This window comes from Harpia harpyja, chromosome 11 (genome assembly GCF_026419915.1).
Source record: "Harpia harpyja isolate bHarHar1 chromosome 11, bHarHar1 primary haplotype, whole genome shotgun sequence".
In the NCBI taxonomy this organism is placed as follows: Eukaryota; Metazoa; Chordata; class Aves; order Accipitriformes; family Accipitridae; genus Harpia; species Harpia harpyja.
The window spans coordinates 41,551,288-41,573,046 of record NC_068950.1 but is presented as its reverse complement, the minus strand read 5'-3'; the positions used below and the strand labels follow the sequence as shown (position 1 = coordinate 41,573,046).

Genomic DNA, 21,759 nt, shown 5'->3' with positions numbered 1-21,759 from the left:
AGATGTAAAACAAAAACTTCTAAATTTAAATGCAGAATTCTCTTTTAATGCAATTTGGATAGTGCTGTTGCCCAGTATGATTGAGAATTATGTTAGGGCAGGCAGAATTAAGTTAGCACTCAAAGGTGGCCACGGAAAAAAAGGATCTTAAAGACACTGTTAAACTTCTGAATATTGATTAGCCTTTTGCTTCTCTCACCAATCTCATACTTGGAACCTAGTTAAAAAGCACCAGTCTTAAACACATTGTGTATGACCTCCTCTAATATAAATCAAGACTTTAAAAAAAAAAAGATGGAAAATAACTTTTCATATATCTGTGAATACTAGCCTGTACAGATAGCTTAGTTAAGCATTGTTTGGTAAAATCACATTTTTAAAAAGCCATCTGTTATGAATAGAGACATCTGTATCCTCAAGGATACAGAGCGTAGAGATGTTGGAGTAGATAACACTAGTTCTGTTTAGCTTAGGCAGACCTAACTGCAGAATGCTGCCCGAAGAGATTGATCTGCCCTCCCTTTCAGTCCAGTCATGCATGCCTGCTCTAGGTTGTACATGTGAGCCGATCCAACTTACTCCACAGCTATAACTGAACAAAGGGGAGAAGCAGGGTAGCAAAGAGCTGAACAGCACTGGGTCTCCTGAGGGCAATGCAGTATTACCTTGGTTTATGCCAATTACAGTGTTGCTCTCTGAGCTACCTGGAGATCAGAAAGCATCTCCCTGCAAATTTATGTGTGTGGGGTTGCTCTGCTCTAGATTTACTGGACTCATTGCCCATCCTAATAAATCCTATCAGGAGGCTTGGCATAAACCAACCAGAGGAGCAGCGCGTGCCCAAAACTTTGCTAACACGATGTTGTTTTCAGGACACTGTTAGGTGCTACACTGACATTCAATATTCGGCTGGACCCTCTTTAGACATTTCTGTATTATACCCTATGACATGGTATTGACAGATCCTGAGACTATAACAATTATTTCTCTTCCATCTTTCATCACACCATTTGTCCAGATTTTGCATTTTTAAGTAGAGATAATGAAAACAATCATATTTGCTGTTTATTAATTTCACTTTCAAATCAACTCCAGCACAAAGATGAAAGGTTCAGAATAAAAAGGTTGCAACAGAGTTTATTGGTTCAAAATATTTGTATTGTCATCTCTTAAAACAGAAACACTTTCCTGAGTCGACGGAAGGTTCTCTGTGGTCATTTTCTATATAACGATAAGCAACCGTCACGGTTCTTCACGCTTCCTTTCAGTACGTGATTAGAAGCCAAATTACCACGAAGGGCCAGATACTTCTTGCGAAGCGAAACACAGATTTACGAACGTATGGGACTAAAACTGTGATTTTCATAGCCATATTACAATGCTTTAGCTTGACCCGCACGACGCCCTGCTGCTGCCATCTTCGAGGTGAATGAAAAGACATGACCGCGCGCTTGGAATTACACAGAGAGAGGCCAGCAAAACCGACATCTGCAGCACGATGCACCGAAACAAGTGCCCCTCTTCGGCCAAGCCCGTCACACTCCAACGGGCCCGGGTTCACCCCGGGGCGGCCGGCAACCCGCCGCCACCCCGGCGTGCTTCAGTCAACCGCAAGCGAGGAAAAGGCGAATCGCCAGGCGGCCCTCCGCCCGACCCCGCGGCCCTGAGGCACGGCTTCCCCCTCGGAGCGCTCCCACCTCACAGCGAGCGGGGCGGCCGGCAGGAACGGCGGGCACCGGGACGCGCGGCCCGGCCGGGCTCCCTCTTCCCCCCCCCCCTCAGGCTGGCTCTTTCCCCCTCAGCCCCCACCGCGTATCTCCCACCCCTGCCTGACATTCACCCCTTCACCCTTCCCTCGTCCCCTGGAAGCCGCCCCTCAGCTCCCGGCTCTGCCCTCAGCTGCCCGCCCTGCGCGCCCCGCCTACCCCAGCGCCATCTCTCCCGCCTCCTGCCCGGCTTCTCCTCAGGGCGCAGCTTCACTGAGGGCGGCTGCGCATGCGCCGCCGCCGCCGCCGCCGCTCTCTTCCCGCTTCTTCTCGCGAGATCGGCGGGGCCGGTGTCATGGCGGCGGCGGCGGAGGAGCCGGAGGTGGATATCGAAGGGGACCCGGCGGCCGTGCCCGGAGAGGCGGTGCCGGGGTGAGTGAGGGCTGTAAGGCGGGCTGGGAGCTCTGTCGCTCCGGTCAGCGCGTCCCCTCATCGCCACCCCTCGGCGGGCGGGGGGGGGGGGGGGGGGGTGCGTGGCCGCGGCGGCCGGGGTTGGCGTGAGGGTGAGGGGAGGGAAGCCGCTTGCTGAGGGGGCTGCCCGGGCGGCTGCCGCCGCCGTTGCTGCTGCTTCCCGCCGCCGGGCCCTTGAGGGGAGAGACCTTGGAGTCTCATTGAGGGCCCGGGGGGGGGGGGGGGAAGGGGGAGCGCCGGTGTGGGGCATCCTCGGGCCGGGTACTGGGAACGGGGCCTGTGAAATCTTCCTGGAGTGAGGGGAACGCAGAACTGCTGTCGTCGCATCCAGCAGGACGTGAAGTGCGGACGCTTGGTGAAGCTGCTAGGAGACTCCTTTAAAATACATAGACAGAAGGCGCTGCGTCGCATAACTGGTAGCGAAGTGGCGGAGGCAGATAGGTTTGGGAGACCGAGCGTAGGGAGGTTCGGAAAACCGATTCCACAAATTCACAGGTAAGGGGCCTTACCTGTAAACAGGTGCGGAAGAGAACGGGCAGCGATTGTAACACTACAAATCTAGCAGTTGCAGGTGCTGGGAGAGCATGGGAGGACGGTGTCGGAGGTGGTGGCTGGACTCATGTGCTGTCCTCAAGTAGCACCTGACACTGCTGGAGACAGAATACCGGGCAAAGGGGACTATTGATCTGACCTGTTTCTTGATATGCTCCAAAAGAAGCAGGAGTCGCATTGGTTTCTGGCTGTACGTGGGGCTGTATCCTTACCTATAAAGAGAATTTTGAACTGCTGGCACAAAGCAGGTTGGAATAGTAGGTGAATTTAATTTAGTAGCATTGCAGGGGATATAGGGCTAATTAGTCTTCAGAAATGTCCAAATGTTCTGGAAGCAAAGATTTTTGAAAACAAGTAATTACTAAGGAGATTTTATGCTGCATTAAAATAGAAGAAAGTTGATCAGGGATGTTAATCAGTGACAGATTTCTAAAAGTAACAGGTAGTTATTTACAGAAAAGATCAGGCATAACCTGGATGAAGGCCATAAGAGCACTAACAATTCTGTATGGTAGGATTCTGTTAAACCTTGTGTAAGTATGAGCTCTCCTCAGGAGGAAAACAGGTTTGTCTTTACAAGAGGGTGTTTTTACCTTGTTGGGGGAAAGATGTAGAAATGTCAAGTGGAGATAATACAACTCAATGACGCTTTTAATGTTAAAAATATAGTTCTTTATATTTCCATAAAATTCTGACTGCTTTCATTTGTGTATATTTTACATGGTTCCTCCCGCTTTCAGTTGTTCCGGATGAGAATTTTTACTATTCGGGGTTTCACTGGTATCTCATACAGTCTGCAGTGGGATAGGCGAGGAGTTGCTGCTGACATTACTAAAAAAGATGACTCACTGAAGGGGATTTATGCTATGTCTAATGAAATATTACAAGAGAGTAACATTTATGTAATAGTGTGCACTATATGGTTTCGGTTTTAGTATCTAATTCTGTCATCTTCTGTTAATGTTTTTGTTACTTACTACACCATTATTTTCACTCTGACAGCATTCATTTTGTTTGAATGTGTATGTGTCGTTTTGAACACTGGAATCTTTTTCAGAGATCGTGAAAACACAGCTTCAAGCTTGCTGCAGGATCACTATCTTTATTCATCTTGGAGAACTGACAACAGTCTCGTAAGTATTTTTTAAATGAATGGTACTTCTAGCAAGGTTATCAGAACTTCCGTTTTCTCCATTCTCTTCCCTCCACGTACATGCTCTTTTAGGTTTTTAACCAACACTTTTTGTTTACTTTTAGAAACTATTATACATTCTTGATACTCGAGTAACAGCGTGACGGAATTCAAATATTAAAATGTATTTGTATTGTTTGCAGCCATGGACGTTGGACAGCAGCATTAGTGAAGAAAACAGGGCTGTCATTGAGAAAATGTTGCTGGAAGAAGAGTATCCTTTTGCTGATTTGCTTCTACATTTTCCTGCGTAATAATAGAAAACTTCCTGTTCACGAAGGAACTGGACAAATCTTTTCTTGTTAAGATGACTGAAGCACTGTCATCTTGTAGGTAGATTGCAGAAATCAAGGAGGACCCCTGAATTAATCATCTAGCTGCCTGCAGCTTCCTCTGGTGCTTCTGATTCTTCAGAAAATTACTCCAAAGCTTGTCAGATTTAAGCTGGCACTGGCACCAAAAATAGCAATATTCATCCCCACTTCTGCTGCTTGTTCAGTGCCACCTCCAGCATGGCGCTGATGCAGCTATTTGTGTGGCTTCGTAGTGAACCTGATCACACAGCTGATCTGGCTAAAAATAGCTAGTTCTTTTTGCTGAATTGTTCTTTACTTGGACTGGTTTACTGTCTGATTTTGTCTGGCTACGTTCATACTTCTGCCAGCATGCAAGATGAAAATGGGAAGGAACAGCTGCTGCTTTTTTATTTCTATTTTTTTTAATATAGTGTTGCCTTAATTAGTCCAGTAGTAGCTTTTCTGGCATAAGTTGACCTCGCAGACTAGGTAGGCTATAGCAGTAGTAATCATGGGCTAGTTTATTTTCCTGTTCTTTTTGTAACTGAGCGTAGTAATATAAAGTAATAGAGGAATGGGAAAATAAAGCAATTAAAGTTTTCCTAACAGAATGAATTATTGAGGCTTAATTTGAAAATAGGTAATCAATATAATAGGTATCAGCATCATAGGTATCAGTATGATGAAAATTACTTTAGTATGCTTTCTAAGTCAAAAAAGAAGAATGCTGTTGTAGAAACAGGATACCTAGTTTGCTGAAAGTAAAGTGAGCATGGGGATGCAGAAGTCAAATGTCACTTCCTTATGCATTAAGCTAGTAGGAGTGTGTGAAATTAGTGTGTATTTCAGTTTTGAAAGCAGTGCAGTACTTGCTTTTACGGCTGAATAATTATGAACCAGTGTAATTTATATGATTATTAGAATTCCCACATGTACAAATATCTCTGATGCTTTGAAAACTTACTTAGTAACAATTTCAGATATTATTTATCTAATAAATCACTTTCTGAAAAAATATGGCTCAATCAAAAGGAAGCAGAGAAAAGATCTATGAAAAGGTAAGCTGTGTTCTCATCTAATTGAGAATTTTTCCCAGAAGAAATGAAAAGTCCTTCCCAAATGAGGTGATTTGCTGAGATATGCAACAGCATCACAATTACTAATTTTTATTTTCACTTTGTTTTTTATTTGCAGCCCACATAAGAAAACTGGAAAAGTCATGTATGTACATTTTAATGATTGAGTTGCATTTTTAAGTGTGGCATCTGTTTTTTTTGTTACCAGACACTATTTAAAAAAAAAAAGTTACAGCTCCTTAGTTCATTTTGTTTGGCTGTACAAAATTATTTAATAGACCTTTCAACACGAAGAAATATTGTTGCATGTAATAATAGGCCTGTAGTAAACTAGTTTGGTATTTGTAGCACAGTGGTCCTTATGGGGAAAAAAAAAAAAACCAAAACAAAAACAAACCCAAACAACAAACCCACACCCTGTTAATTCTAGTTGGCTTTCTTGCCTGAACTTTTCTGTTTGCTGCTTTTATGTGTTTCCGTACTGTTAGTTACTGATGAATATTGTGTTGCCCTGAATCTTCCTTTGTGATGCAGAACCTGACATGATTCTCAATATTTTATTTATCAGTCGCATTCATGTTTAAAACAATATCTTGAGTTTTACCAAAGATGGGGAGTAGTCCTCCTGTCAGAAGTTGCCTTCAGTTACTGGGATTTGTATATTTTTAAGAAAGCATTAACTTACGTGTCCTATTTTCCTAGGGTGCGATCACCTACAAAATCAGCTAGCTACTCATTAAAGTGGACATCAGAAGAAAAAGAACTGTTTGAACAAGGACTGGTAAGTTTGTTTATATATGTAATATTTTGAATAGAAGTCATTAGTTCATCTTAAATAGGAAAACAATAATTAATATAAATAAGCATGTTATATTGATCTGCTTCTGCTTTTGTACTTCCAATGTGTTAAGAATAATTACCATCTACTAAGAGTGTAATAATGATAAATCAGATTTATACTGATGAATCCCCCTAAATGGCTTTGTTTACCAGATTTTGTTCATGTGAGGCTGATTACAATTTGAGATCACAAAATATCTCAAATATACAGCTTTATGAACTGTACAATCATAATGCTGTAGTTAACTACAGGAAGTAGAGCATGTTCTTAAGGCAAATCAGCTAATAAAGTGAAATCCTTTAACTACTGTTGTAAGGTCTTTAGAGGTTACATGGTTGTACAGTGCTGAACGTAACAGGGTTTGCTTTGCCAAGTACAAATTCATTTCGGTAGGATTCCTTGGGTTAGTAGGCAGCATAATTTACAGTGTGCCTGAACTGGGTGAAGAAGATCCTCTAGTTAAGAAGAATAGCAGTAATTCTTACTGTTGGGTGCAATTTTCTTTTTGGTAGAATATGAATAGCGAGGTTCCTCACCATGGGTTTGCTGTACTGTCTGTGCATTTGTAATGAATAATTGAGTTTTCAAACTCTTCTGGCACATGAAGTGCAATGTCTGGAATGTTAGAATCTGGGTAACTTAAACGTCCTTTGTTGTACTAGATGAAATTTGGCCGCCGGTGGACGAAAATTGCCAAGTTGATTGGAAGTCGTACTGTTCTACAAGTAAAGAGCTATGCTCGGCAGTATTTTAAGAACAAGGTAAATGGAGTATCTCTATAGTTAGCAAAAAGGCTGTTTGACAAGTATGCTGTTGTACTTGTAGCTTGCTTTTTGATTTGTCTTTTCAGGGTGCTGCTGTTAAAGTACATACGCTATTTATTCCCATATTCAGAAAGGTGGAATATGCTTATTTGCAGATTTAAATGTGAAGTCAGACCTGATTTCAAATTCCTGGAATGACTTCAGTATTTTTATTGCTGGTATAACTAAACAATAAATGTAGTATAATTGTAGTCTCTTATACTGTTGGTTGTTAGTCTGAAAATACTTGTTTTCCCACTATACAGCTGTTTCCAGCTGTATGTTGTAGTTTTAGCTTTAGCCTCATTTGAGACTTCGGGGGCATTTAAGAAGAAATTACTACTGTCTAGGTTTTTTTTGAATGGAAACACATGTTAATTTACACTTGGGCTAGAAGTATACCTATAATGCTGTGTAAGAGTCAATCACAATGGATTAAAATGTATTAAAAGGGTAAGATGAGGAAGAAACACTTCAGAATGTCTGCTGTTCAAGTAAAATAGTTCTGACTATTTGGGAGGCAGAAGGGATTGTTTTGTTTTTCCCTCCTAAAAGTATTTAATATTTTCCTAAGGCAAAAAATGGTGATTCTGAAAAAGAAGAGCAAAGTCAGTGTGGGAGCAGTCTTCCCACTGAAGATGGGATAAGGGTAGAAGCGTGGTCGTCTGGAAACTTGAGAGGCCGTGCAGATCCCAATCTGAATGCAGTGAAAATTGAAAAGCTATCAGATGATGAAGAAGTAGATATAACTGATGACATGGATGAACTACTTTCTCCTACCTTCCAGCAAGAAACTGGAAAATCTGCATTATCTGTTATTTCAAAAAGTCCAGTTGAAGAAAGGAAGGGAATGGAACATGGTTTTTCATCTGTTGGACACAGTTCTGCAATTTCTTTAGCTAAAGAGGATCTTCAACATACCAAGCAAGATACAGTGGATGCATTAGTATTTCCAGGTGTTGCAGCAACATGTTCTCAGCACCTGAACGGTGGCAAATCTGTGAACTTAGATTACCAGCAATACAATAATACTGTTGAGAAAGCTGAACAAGGCAGACTAGTAACGTCTAGTGGTACTAAACGAGTAACTGATCAGGAGCGTAATGAGGAACAGAGAGACCTGGCTGATAATGGATTGCTTTTTCCTTCCCCCTGCCAAGTGGATGAAGATCATCAAGAAGAAGCAGAGGATCTTAAGCCACCTGATCAAGAAGCAGAGGTTGACAGAAGCATCATTCTGGAAGAAGAAAAGCAAGCTATTCCTGAATTTTTTGAAGGGCGCCAGGCCAAAACACCAGAGCGTTATTTGAAAATTAGGAATTATATTTTGGATCAATGGTAAGATGCATTAATTTCATTTACTGAAATAAATGATTGAGATGACTCATGTCCTGCTTTGTTGTAGTTAAAACACTACTTAGTACTAATAGCTTACTTCTGAAAAGAGTAAAATTAATTTTATGGTCTCATTATAAAGATTGCCAGTGAACAGCAGTGATTATTAATGCTGCTTTTGCATCTTCCCAGTTTTTTTTCTGGCATTCTGGAAGCTAAGCAATGAAAATACTTTGAAGCATTATGGAAATGCGTGTCCTATATCAGAATGAGCTGCATCCATTTTGGTTACATTATTTTCTTCCAATTTTTGTCATCCTATATGTAAGAATGCATATACGGTTTTAATAAATGGTCCCTCAAAATAACCGATTAAATTAATTCTATAATGAGGTCTGTAGCATTATGTACTGCCTTTACAGAAGGGCAGCTAGAAGGAATAGTTTGTGCTAGAACAAAGTGTTGACCAAAAAAATACTTCAAATTAAGAATCAATGTGGAGTAGTGCTTGTACACTTGAATATTTTATGTTCCATCTCCAAAGAATCAGTTTAAGGAACCTTAGTGATTTGTGGTAGCAGGCTCAAAATACAGTTTGTTCTGTTACCAGTTTTGGTTTGTGTGCTTGTTGTGTTGGTTAGCTTGCTTTTAAGTAGAATGAATTGCTGAGTTTAACTCTGTTCTCATTCAGTTGTCTTCTGTATTGACAGCTTATTCTAGTTGTAAAGAAACTCTAAAATTTCATACCAGAGAAGTGTTGAACTGAAATGATTCAGTATCAGTTTAAAAGCAAGTTGTAAGTGCATAGGGAGTGAAAACAGGCTTATTTATTACACCAAGGAAGCCTATGACTATATGAGCTATTTAGACAAATCTAATGCAGACGTTCTTCTATCAGTTTAACAGTATCATAGTACTTCCAAGTAATTCATTGCTTCCTGGCACAAGTCATGTTGAAGAGTTTGTTGTAACGCACGGAACATAAGTTTCACTCTGCCTAAGTATGAATGTGTATGGATAACGCTAAAATAAATTGTATGCGTTTTCTGAAGTTTATATTTTTGCTGTGATTGCCCTGCGTAGTGGTGTGTAGTGCGTGCGTTGCAGAGGGGAAAAAAACCCTTCAGTGGCTCATCTTAACCTCAGCTTAAGTCACACAATTCCTTCCTCCTGCCATGATTTGTTTTACTATTTGACAATGTGCTATACTTTATTTTAGGGAGAGATGTAAACCCAAATACCTGAATAAGACTTCGGTACGTCCAGGCCTTAAGAACTGCGGTGATGTTAACTGCATTGGACGGATCCACACATACTTGGAACTAATAGGAGCAATTAACTTTGGCTGTGGTAGGTATTTTTATTGGAATCAGTTCAGAACTTAAATTCTAATCAGTACCTGCTGAACATATCTATTGTTGATTGTCGGGGGGGGGTTGATTAAAACGCATGTTTTCATTTGAAGGCTGAACATTAAGGTTAGTAGATGAGTCTTTAAAAGAAAAGTCGTAAGTTCACTTCATTGAAGCGCAAATGACTGCGCTTAATCGGAATCAAGCATCCATGTGGATAATCTTCCAACTTCTCTATATTCTTAATGTCTTAAATAGTAATTGTTGTTACATTTAAGTTCTGTAGAAGAGAATCTTTGTTTGGACTGTGTTGAATGTAGCTGTGTTCCAACCTGTATGGCTGTAGCCTATTTTGGTATTAATGTTGAAGGACTGCTTAATGTTAGGGTATACTGCTCACACAGAAGGATACATGTTAATCCTTACTAGGAAGGATCTTCTGAGCAGATTGTCTCTCGTGACCTTTGAAAATCTAGAGGAGTTTGTAACCTGCTTACAGGATTATGGATTTTTGGTTTTACACAAGACCTTTTCTTTTTTTTTTTTTTCTTCTTCCCCCCTCCGCCCCACCTCACGTTTATCGTACACCAGCTGGTGGGGTGGGTTTTTTTTGTTTTGTGCTTTTCTGTGTGTCCAGTGTTGGATTTTTTTCTTGATAGCTGCTGTATCTGAAGTTCTGCCCTCCCTCCCTGTAAGACAGAATTCAAGTCATTGTTTCTTTTCCCACACTGAATTATACCTATTTCCTAAATAAAAACCAATGTCTTCATCCTCAGGGCTAGCTTTTACAAGATTCAAATGTTAAAATTAGGTGACATGTTAAAAGTATATATACACCTATAACTTAACTTTGGTTTAGAGTCTCTGGATTGATTATGGTCCAAAGCTGAATGACAGTCACCTAGGAGAGGAGGAATGTCCTGCAAATACATTTTGTCTGAAGTAAAGGTTATTAAAAATGAGTTAACAGTAAGGAAGGAGTCTTTCCTGTTTAGAAATGCTGTGGTAGTGGGAGAGGGCTATATAATCAGTTAGTAAATATGACCATTGAGAGATGTCTTTTCACTGCGGGGTTTTTTGTTGTTGCTTTTTTCTTTATGGCATTGGTCATTACCACTTATCTATGTCATTCTTTGCTCTGTACCAGTAATAAGTGGCTTCCTACTTTACTGAAGTACAGCATATCTCTCTTCTGTATCCTGTAGAACAGGCTGTCTATAACCGACCGCAGCCAGCTGATAAAACACGGTCCAAAGAAGGCAAAGACACAGTGGAAGCATACCAGCTTGCTCAGCGCTTGCAGTCCATGGTACATTTTAGTGAGGGGTGTGGCGGGGGGGAGCAGCAAAAAACATTCAGCATGAAGGTCGTTTCAATTTTCATTTTCAAGCTAGGGCATCTCAGGTTCTCCTCTCGTTCAGTTTGCAGTTTCATTAGCATGCCCTGGAATTCGAGTGTCAGTCTAAGTTCAAGTTCCGCTATCTGACAGGTGTCTGCCCTAAGTTCTGCTATCTTACACATTTGATTTCTGTTCAGGTATTTAACTACGATTGTGTTTCAGTCTTTTCCCTGCAGCCCTAACCCCTCCCTCCCCACCCCTCCATCATTTATTAGCCTGAATTAGCCAGAAGATAGTGGAGTGTACTGGTAGTGGGTGATTAAGTTGCTTGCATTTTAACTGTTAAGTATAGTAGGTGTATGCACGCAATTAAAGTACACAATTAAGTACAGTAGTAACTCATTTATAACTACATGAGTTATCAAAGCTTGCCAGATTTAATTTCCATACTCATATTTAACGTAGCATCTTTAAGTACTTCACAGCAAAATAAATCAGTTGAGAGGAAAACTAAATCAATCCCTCTAAAAAGAATTATAAAGAACTGTAGCATACACTAGGTGTAAACATACTGGTTTTATAGCTTTTTGTATTATCTGAGCTATAATTCAGAGCTGGATAATAATGCAGTGTTGCTGTCAGAGGTGTTGATGATCCATGGAATGTCAATGCTTTACAGCCTTAAAAACTGAAAACTTCACTGATGATATTTCATGACAGATTGTGAACTACTTAATTCTACAGAACTCCAGGGTGTTCTTTCTTTTCTGGAAATAGGTCGTAGTGTTAGTAACCTTTTGGACAATGTTCTTATGGCTGATTAAATGAAGTAAATGCAGTTTTTTCCGGAGTAAGATCCTTGACTCATGTTGATTTGCTTGCTGCAGCGTACAAGAAGACGGCGAGTGCGAGACCCTTGGGGAAACTGGTGTGATGCAAAGGATTTGGAAGGACAGACATTTGAGGTAACCCTCTGTCTTTTAAACTTTCCTTGAAGAATTAATTCTTGCTAACTGCTAGCAGGTGGTGTTGCATCAAATATACAAGGGAAACAGTTGTGTAATAGGTACTTAACCTCTCTTTGTGGAAGCAATAATTTGAAAATAATGGAGCAGCTGTCACATCTTTTTGCTGCTGATAAATACAACTACTTTGGTGTTTACGTTGTGAGCATGGATCACCCTACTCTGTTTTATGCCTGTAAAGCTCTTTGCCATGCCTTGTAGCAGATTTCATGACCCTTTATTTTCAGTTAACTGCCTTCCTAAAGCTAACAGTAGGGGATAGGAGAATAAGATTTAAATGTTATTTTTTCAGTCCAATATGGTTTCTTTGTGCGGGTAATGCAGGTGATACGAGTTCCTAATATTAATTCTGCTACTAGCAATATCCCCAGAAATACTGTGGTTTATGAAGTGCTTAGAAAAATTCGTTCTTGACAGAAGACTTGGAAAGAAAATACCTGCTTGTCTATTCCTACAATTTCAAATTATACAAATAGCAAAGAACTGTAAACATCCTATTTTTCTCATATAGAAAACCACTTAAATCTGCAACCTTCAGTACTAAGTATCTGTAACAGTTACTTCCATGATGTTACAATGCCATACCTATTTTTGGGTAGCTGTGGCTAATAATTCCAACACTTTCTGCAAAATACGTATTTGGATGGAAATGAAGTTTGAAAACACTCATCCCTAAAGAGGTGTCATGATAAATTCTGGCCACGGGTTGTAGCGGCGGACTTTCTCCTTAATTACCACACTTGCATTTATGCATGGTTTGCGATATGGGTTGTGATTTTGCTGAATTTGATTGACTTGGAGAATGTAAGAATTCTCTCATCAGGCATCTTGTGGTCTAGATCTCTGATTGTCATTACTTCCACACTGATTCTGCTATGGCCATTGCCCTCTATCTTGAGTAGTCCTGTAACACACACAAACTGATAGCATTTCAAGAGGACACTGATGTCAAGAATTTATTCTGGGCTGGTTTTGGAATCGCTACTGAAACAGCACTGAAGACATTAAGGCACTTTTTTTGTTTGTTTGTTTTTAGCATCTGTCTGCTGAAGAATTAGCAAGAAGAAGAGAGGAAGAAAAACTGAAACCTGCAAAATCTTCTAAAGGTTCAAGACAAATAAAAAGGTATTATTTGATGTACATCATGTTGAAACATAGATCTTCTAGAAATGAAAGAAATGTCTTGGGTAGTGTCAGGCTGGAAGGCTGCAAATCATTCCTATGTATTATGGTCTGAAATAACATGTATGCATTTCAAATGTTTCATATTAAAATTCAGGAGTGGGGGTACTGAAGTTTCTGTATTTGGTAGAAGTCATCCTAGTGTGGGATGAGAAAATCCAGTAAAGAAAATAAGGTTATTCCTCCTCTGCCAAGGAGACAGTGGGAAACTTGAAAAGTTTCCTGACTGTCCTACATCTTTAGAGAAATTTTCTTTCATTTTATAGTTCCTTTGATCCCTTTCAGCTGATACCGTGCTGTTTATTCACTGAAGAAAAACAGGTATGTACCTACAAGTGAATAATCAAGAATGCTTTATTATTTAGGTTACTTTTCTTACGCTCATTATTGTGTTTATCATTTCAGGAACCTTTTCAGGTGAAAGTGTCTTCTGAAGCACTTTTAATCATGGATTTGGTGAGAATTAAGTTTTATTTTCAAAAAATTATGATGTATATGTTATGGGTTTGGTTTTTTAATGGGCAACATAAGATGATTGAGACATAGAGTTCTTTCTATTCAGACCTAGAAGTGAGAATCTAGTATTAAATAAAGCCCCTAAAAGAGTAAAGTTGTTTTATATTGTGCTCAGCGTACAACCATTTACCTTCTAGGAAAACTGAGAGCATTACTACTTGCTAATCTCCATCATACTTTAAATGCAATTTGCTTAAAGCTACTTTCTAAAATGAGCTGCCATTTTGAAATCTTACGGGTTCATTTTCTACTAGTCTGGGAATTGATTTTGTGTTTATAAAGCAATGTGTGTGGCTTTTAGTAACAACAGGTTGTACCAAAATTAGTGCAGTTGTTCAGCACAGCACAGCATTGCACAGGCTCCAGTTTTTGAAACTAGCATTGGTTTGTGGATGAAGTGTGATACAAATGCACCATATACATGCGTGTATATAATAAGCAACCATCTTATTTTCTGTTTGCTTTAAATTGAAACACTCGGTATTTGAGAATCTTTACCTGTCCTAAGTTTTCCTTCTGAATGTCATTGAGAAGTTGCTGACTTGCAGCTGTGATGCCAATGTGTTCTGTCGTGTGCAGATCAAAACTGGGAGAAATTCTGCAACTTGAACTTTAATAATTGTTTAATATTGTTTCAGCACTCTCATGTGTCTATGGCAGAAGTAATAGGGCTGCTAGGTGGAAGATACTCTGAAGCTGATAAAATTGTAGAAGTAAGTGTTTGTCTTTTTACATTTTCTGTGAAATATTAAACTGTTAGGGTAATATATATCATTTGAATAGATGTAAATATTATTTCTGAAGGGCAACTACTTAAATATATTTAAGTTAATTACTGTAATCTTGAAATGTTAGGGTTAGGCTTGTGTTCAAGTGTTGGCCTGACAGCTCTATCCTGAGGAAGATCTGGTATATGGCTCTTAAAATTCTTTAAATTTTATTTCACCGCTGGAGATATCTTGCATTTATCTAGCTGGAGACTGTTTTTTCACAGGTTTGTGCAGCAGAGCCGTGCAATAGTCTCAGTACAGGCCTGCAGTGCGAGATGGATCCAGTATCTCAGACGCAGGCCTCGGAAACGCTGGCCGCCAGAGGATACAGTGTTATTGGGTGGTACCATTCCCACCCGGCCTTTGACCCCAACCCCTCAATAAGAGATATTGACACGCAGGCTAAATACCAGGTACTTGCTGGTCTGTACGTTAAAAATAAAAAAGTAGCAAAAAAAAACCCCAAACCCAACAACCCCGAAGCCTCCCTGGTATTTACAGTGTTAATACACGTTATTGCTCTAACGCATCTGAAAATCAGTTCGTTCATAAATTGACGTAAATTCCATTTTTTTAATTTCAGAATGCTGTTGTGAAAAAGGTTGTATTTCTTGGATGTGAATTTTTTTGTGTGTGTTTGTGTTTTTTTGGTTTTTTAGAGTTATTTCTCCAGGGGTGGTGCCATGTTCATTGGAATGATTATAAGTCCTTACAACCGAAATAATCCTCTTCCATATTCTCAGATTACTTGTCTAGTAATTAGCGATGAGATCAGTTCTGATGGTTCCTACCGTAAGTACCAATACTTTATCCATTATCTTTATTTTTCTTTTCCTTTTGGATACTAGGGGGCAAAATGTTGTCTATTCTTGAACTTGAGAAATAGGTATTTAAGTTACTAGCTTGTGCTGTAGAAAACCAGGAATTTCACTTAAAGAGTAATCCTGCAAGTAGTCCGTGCTGTTGTGACAAGAACGTACAGGTATAGATAGAAGGTTGTTTTTCTGTATTAGTATTTCCCACAATCCGTGAAAGAAATTAAAGGGTTGGGGCAAGGGTCGCTGTTAGTTACATACAGTATCCATACAAACAGCTGAGAAAATGCTTCGCCTGTATTACTTAGACTTTGCTGTGTTACAAAATTCCGAACAGATGTTCTGATCGAGGAGACAGAAATACAATAGCAAAGAATCGGCTGCTATAGCGGCCAAAAATCCTTATTTGAGTAACTTAGCGTTCAGAAGGTCAAAGGATCAAACTTGCCAGCTGTCCAGGAAAACACAAGATAGGAAAGATGAAATGCTGTGCTGGCATGAATCCCAACCTAAGATAATAAATTCTTGATCAAAAATGTCATGGGCATTTCGTGAAAATGGGATGTTTTCCTTTCTTGAGTAGTTAAGAACCTCTCATATAAAACCTGTGGTATTTCAAGTGATGATCAGATCTTCTGCTCCTTCCCTGACACTAATTTGAGGAAAATTCCCATGATAACAGTCTGTGGTTATGGTAGCTGCCTCTTCTTTCTCCTCCTCCCCCCTCCCCCCCCCCGTTTAAGTCCTGATTTCTGCATCCAAACTCCAAGGTTTCCCGTTTTCTTGGCAATGCGGTAGCAGAGGCCGTGTGAGCCGACAGTTCCCCCTCTGTTTTTTCCTGTGGAAGTAAGCAGGGGACACCATCTGCCTGGAAATTTGCTCCATGCTCCTGGGGGAAGTGAAGTGGTGGCCACATCTGTGCAGTAATTCCTGTTTACCATACTGATAGTACCGTAATTTTATCCTCATTTCCCATGCATCCCACCCTTGTGGTGTGGAGTTAAAATACTTAGAAACTTTACCTGCCCTTAGAAGTAGACGTTTTCTTGGTCACATAGGTTTTCTGTCTGAGAGGACTTCATATTTATGTTTAACTCCTGAAATCAACTTTTTAAAAAATGGTATCTCCTCTAGCTCTTTGGAAAAGTTATACCGTAGCAGTAGAGCTACAGTACTGTGCAAATGAATGAAAATTAGTATTTCATGAGAGCCACAAATATTTCTATAGATTAATTTTTACTCTTGGAAATGCATTCTGCACTGAACAACTTCTCACGTTTGAGATGTATTCAAATAGCAAATTGTATTATTGTATTTATTGCTTTCTTTTCACTTACTCTGAGGTCTAGTTGGAAAGTATGTGTTTCATCTCGTTAAATTCTTATGAAAGGCCTGGAAAGGCTTTTTTTTTTTTTTTTTTTTTTTTAAATGACTTACTGAAATTTACAGGCTCGCTCTTTCTCCCTGATGTTTGGTAACTGAATTGTGTTCTGCAAGTAATTTTCTGGTGTTCCTTTAGAATACTTTCTAAATTCCTCTTCCCCCAGCTGCAATAAACTGGAAGAATTTTTTCCTTTTAAGAGCAAAATTCCTCTGAAATCTAAAACAATAGTCAGCCACTTCATCAGCCAGTTCATACACAAAAACCAAAACCTTTTTTATTCACGTAATAAGTGCACAGATCTTAGAGAGACTACAGCTGTGATAATAAGTTATAAAAACTCAATTCATTTTGCTATTTTCCTGTTATGTTGTAGATTTCTGTGTGCTTCCTTATGGCATGAGGAATTGGTGAGGGCAGGGAGGAGAACAGGTTTGTTCCCTACTCCCACCAAAATTAAATTTGGAATCCAAAATATGTCATACTTTTACTTTAGCCTCCTTAACATTGGCAAGTAACAGGACTGCAGGCTTCTGCAGTCAGTAATAAATTATGAACAGTTACGGGGAAGGAAGGGATTGCACCTAAAACTAAAAAAGAAAAGAAAAAAAAAAAAGTTGAGTGTCCTAGAAACACTGAATAATCATGTTCAATTGATTACAGGCCTGCCCTACAAATTTGAAGTACAGCAGATGTTGGAGGAACCTCAGTGGGAATTAATATTTGAAAAAACGCGATGGATAATTGAAAAATACAGATTCTGCCATAGGTACGTGTCTATTTCTATTATAAAGAATAGCCAGTTTAGAATTTTTGCATGCTTATTATTGATGTCTCAACACAGATGTGTGTCTGCTTTCTACAGCACTACTACTTGTTTTTCTTTCAACAGCAGTGTCCCCATGGATAAAATTTTTCATAGAGATTCTGACCTGACTTGTTTGCAGAAAGTAAGTTTTGGTTTAGCTTTTTTAATTTTAAATGTTTTTTTAAATACAAATCTGTTTCATACCATGAGAAGTCACCTGAAGTCAAGTTTTTACAAATCAGAGATGTAAGCTAATTGCAATAAATGACTTCTGTGGTGCAGCTTATTTACTTACAAACACAACGAACATAAGGATGCTCGTTTGAGAGAGCTGGGGCTGACAGTTGTGTGCAGATACCGGGTTTTAACCTCAGTCTGGAGAAGAGTGAATGGCAAATTAATCATGTCTCTTCTCAGCATGTTGTATGCTTCAGGTGTTGAGCTGCATGCATTTCAAGAGCAGATTTGAACTTCCTAGTCCTTTGTTCGATCAGTAAAGTAGTGCTGTGCTGTGATTGTCATGCACAAGTGAGAACTTCAATTTTCCAGTCAGTGTCGTCATTGCTATGAAGTTCTAAATAACTACAGCTGTAACATTAATTGCACAAACAAGACAGAAAATCTGCCCAAAGCAAAAGACATAAACAGAAAACACATACACAGTGATTACCCACATCTTAATTTTTTTTTTCCCCTCTCAACATGACTTTGCTTATAAACAGCTTAAATCTAAAATTGAGTTGGTAGAATACTCTTGAATTTAGCTGTTGTGTAATTGGTTTTAAAGAATTGGTTTTAAATCACCCATGTGTTCCTGTGTGACTGTTCCTTTCTAAAATTTATATTGTACAGTTGAACACTTTATGTAGTGTTAATCCTAAAAAAATAAACAAAAATCCCTTTGGAATACTTACCAGCTAGAATAAACAAACTCAGGAAATATGACAATTTTTTAAAAATCTCCTTTTCTTTTAACTAGCTTTTGGAGTGCATGAGGAAGACTTTGGTCAAGGTAACAAACTGCTTCATTGCTGAAGAGTTCTTAACTCAGATTGAAAACTTATTCCTTTCCACATACAAGAGTGAGAAAAAGAGTGGTGCTGAAGAAACTGAGAATGAATGTTCAAATGAATTGCCAATGTGATGGCTTTAACAAGACAAAATTATGGAATTTTGATTTTATTTTTTCATTTTCTTCTCTTCTTCCCCATTATGTCAAGTCTTTCAGAATTATTATCCGTTTTAATGGTAACTGTTACAGAATCTATGGTCATCTTATTGTTACGGTTTAAATACACTTTGAAAAACTCCTAATGTGTGTGACCTGACTACACGAGGAATGCTGACTGCTAACATTTTGTAAAAAAATGAGTGCCACAGAATTAATTGATTGACCAACAGCCTGCCATTTGGGAAGAAGGACCACCTGGCAAGAATACTGTGCTTCAGTCTTCAAGGAGAGTTTGTCCTCTCTCAAGTCTTTCACTTTGGGAATTTTCTCTTTTTTTTTTTTTTTTTTTTTTTTTTTTTTTTAACCAGTACACATCTAACTTGGAATGAACTTGTTCCTTGATGCTTTAGAGATTGTAAGTTTGAATGAATTCACAAAAGAGAAACTTAACTGAAATGAAAATTTTGTAGCTCATTGACTTCAAACTTTCCTGATACCCAGTCTAAAGTTTTATTCAGTTGTAGTTTAATATGTCATTTGATTTTTATTCCCTGCCCATTGATCCCTGTGGTCAAGTAGCTTTTTGGCATGTTCTTTGCCATCTTGCTTCTATATTGGGGAGAAAAAGCTGGCAAGTTTTCATGACTTCTCAGCAGTGGTTGTGCTTGTTTCCAGTGGAAATGGTAACTCCTGTCTTATTACAGGTTGCAGTCTTTCTGATCTTCCGTTCTACGGGGAGATGTTACGTTGTTCCGCCAGATCATTGTGATTTGTCCACTTCTAATTGCCACTGTTTCCTGTGGAAACAAGAGCTCTTGATGATGGCAAACTGAGTGCAACAAGCAGAAAAGTATTTGTCTTTAAAGAAAAAAACCAAACCCACCAATTTTTATATCCAGAGTCTTCTCTATAATGTGCAGTTCAATAAGAAAACATACTGGTTTCTATCAGTTCTTCAGTTATAGTTTCATGCAAGTCTATATTCAGATAACTTAGTCATAAACAGATTGATCTTGATTGAGAAGTTTCTTGATTGCAACTTGGAAATGTTTCAAGAGCTATATCACTGTGAATCTTTATAGAAAAAATGTGTTTTAAATTTTGCTTTCTAATTCATGAGGAAACTTGACTCATATACAGTTATTACTATTTACACAGATTTATCTTGGGCAAAGTTCCTCAGAGAGGTCTAAAATGTATTTGAGAACATGAAGCAAGCAAGACCTTGAGTTTACATCTAGAGGGGTGACAATGGACTTGATTCTTATTTAAAAAAAAAAAAATCTGTATATATCTAGTTCTACATAACATAAATGGAATTTCAAGATTTTATATGTTTACATTTTTAACTTCAGCTTTTCATTTGTATAAAGAGTTTGAAAAGCTTTAAAATAGTAGAGTTGCATCCCACGGAGGGAACCCCTTTGCAGGAGGTTAACATTACTTTTTTTTATAACACCTTGTAAAATGTTAGTCTCTTTCTGTTACTAAGTGGAAGGTGCAGAACCTGATTGTATGAAAACGTGAGCCCTTGATACTCAGTGATTCTCCCAATGCAGATGCAAGAGCTGTGGACTTAAAAATATCGGTGAATGTTCTGTGCTCTCTTCTATGTTCAGATCTGCTGGTGCGCAACTTTAGATCCCACTACTATGTATAATTTACATACTTGGTGTATCCATCTCTATAAGGCATGCTGACTCAGTCTGCATATATTCTAAAACGTCATCTTTGGGACTTCCTAATTAAAAATATTGCATGGTTTTCTGTATTTCTAGTTTGAACTACACTCTCAGTGAGAAAGCATTCCTTCCCTACTTAGTTGTGGAGTGGTCTGCAGTGTAAGGTATTCTTTTGCAGTTTTGCATAGGTTACTCTCTAGAAAAATAACACGGTGTAAATGTATGTACTAAAAGCTGTAATTAGTTCTGATTTGTAGGAAGAGAATTTTGAACCTCTTGTCTAACAGCAATAGGAAGTAGATAATGTTCTTTGTCCACATACGGTCTATTTCCAGCCATTTAAGGATGGATGTCAGTATTAACCCAGTACTGGTAACAATGTGCTGTCTGCTTCTCTATTTAATGGTTAAAATGAGTTAAAGTACTACAGTTGTATTAACTGGATTTAACAGTGATGTTACGTAAGAAAAGTTTTGAGTAAAACGTACTTGAAGCAGTTTGTCTCTTGAGAAGAGGATGTGGTGCAGTATTGAGCCTTTGATGTGCACGCAAAGACTCCAGATTCTGTAAGAGTTCATGAGCAGGGTGGTGTGGGAGGAAATAAAACTGCTAGACCATCCTAATCCAGTATTATCACCCGATACTGTATGTGAATTGGAAAGACCACACTTGTGATGCTAAGTAATAATTTTGTTGGCAGGAAAGAACTAACCTACTCTTCGTAATTTATTTTGACTGTGCAGTTAACAATACAAGTTTGGAAGTTGCATGCTTCTAAGAAGATAAAAATCCATTTTACTAATACTGCCAGTTTTGCTACCAAATGCATATAAGGCATTAAATATTTTGGGGGAAGCTTTTTTTTTTTTTTTTTTTCTTTCTCTCCCCTATCCAGCAATTCTTTTTATGCTAGCTTTGTTTCAGTGTACCTGTGTGGACTCATACACTATTCCTTTATGTAAGACCAGCTGTTATGCCTTGCCAAGTTGTTGTTCAGGAGGTGGGAAATGGTTGAGTAGCAAGTAGAATGATACAATTTAAACTGGAAGAGTCAACAGTTTAAAAAAAAAAAAAAAACCCAAACAAAAAGCCCCTAAACCCTAAGATGTAACTTTTGGCAAATACCCTTTATGGGCATTTGTTGGCCGAGTCAAGTTTTGCTGTCCCAGTTATCAGCAGTGCTTCTTCACAGGGATATAAGCCTCGTGTTCCGGGGAGGGGTAATGCCCATATTTTTTTTTAATAAGTAACTTCCCAAGAACAATTCAGTTGAGGAAAACAAACAAACAAACTAAACCAAACCCAAACCCAGCCAAACAAAAAGTTAACACTGTTGCCATTGATGTTCGGTTTTTTTTTTCCTTTTGCTTGCTGCTTTGATATTCCTGACTGATTGTGTACAGGAGACTGCTAATAAAGACTGTGTATGCAGTATCTTGAAAGGTG

General features: G+C 38.8%; 1 protein-coding gene across 5 annotated transcripts; it reads left to right on the top strand.

Moving 5' to 3' along the window:
* Positions 1 to 2,024: 2,024 nt before the first annotated feature.
* On the top strand, positions 2,025 to 21,755 carry MYSM1 (Myb like, SWIRM and MPN domains 1). Of its 5 annotated transcripts, XM_052800699.1 has the most exons (21): positions 2,025 to 2,138; positions 3,787 to 3,862; positions 4,065 to 4,135; positions 5,198 to 5,275; positions 5,412 to 5,438; positions 5,996 to 6,074; positions 6,797 to 6,895; positions 7,512 to 8,275; positions 9,492 to 9,622; positions 10,830 to 10,933; positions 11,851 to 11,928; positions 13,025 to 13,113; positions 13,437 to 13,491; positions 13,576 to 13,626; positions 14,325 to 14,399; positions 14,681 to 14,869; positions 15,116 to 15,248; positions 17,316 to 17,421; positions 17,545 to 17,602; positions 18,440 to 18,472; positions 19,336 to 21,755. In XM_052800699.1, the coding sequence occupies exons 1-21, from the start codon at positions 2,062 to 2,064 to the stop codon at positions 19,462 to 19,464; spliced, it is 2,502 nt and encodes an 833-aa protein (XP_052656659.1). In that variant the 5' UTR covers positions 2,025 to 2,061; the 3' UTR covers positions 19,465 to 21,755. The 5 variants fall into 5 exon arrangements, with proteins under 5 accessions (XP_052656659.1, XP_052656658.1, XP_052656657.1 ...); XM_052800698.1 differs by having other exon boundaries at positions 17,548 to 17,602; positions 18,440 to 21,755; XM_052800697.1 differs by having other exon boundaries at positions 18,440 to 21,755.
* The last annotated feature ends 4 nt before the right edge of the window (positions 21,756 to 21,759 follow it).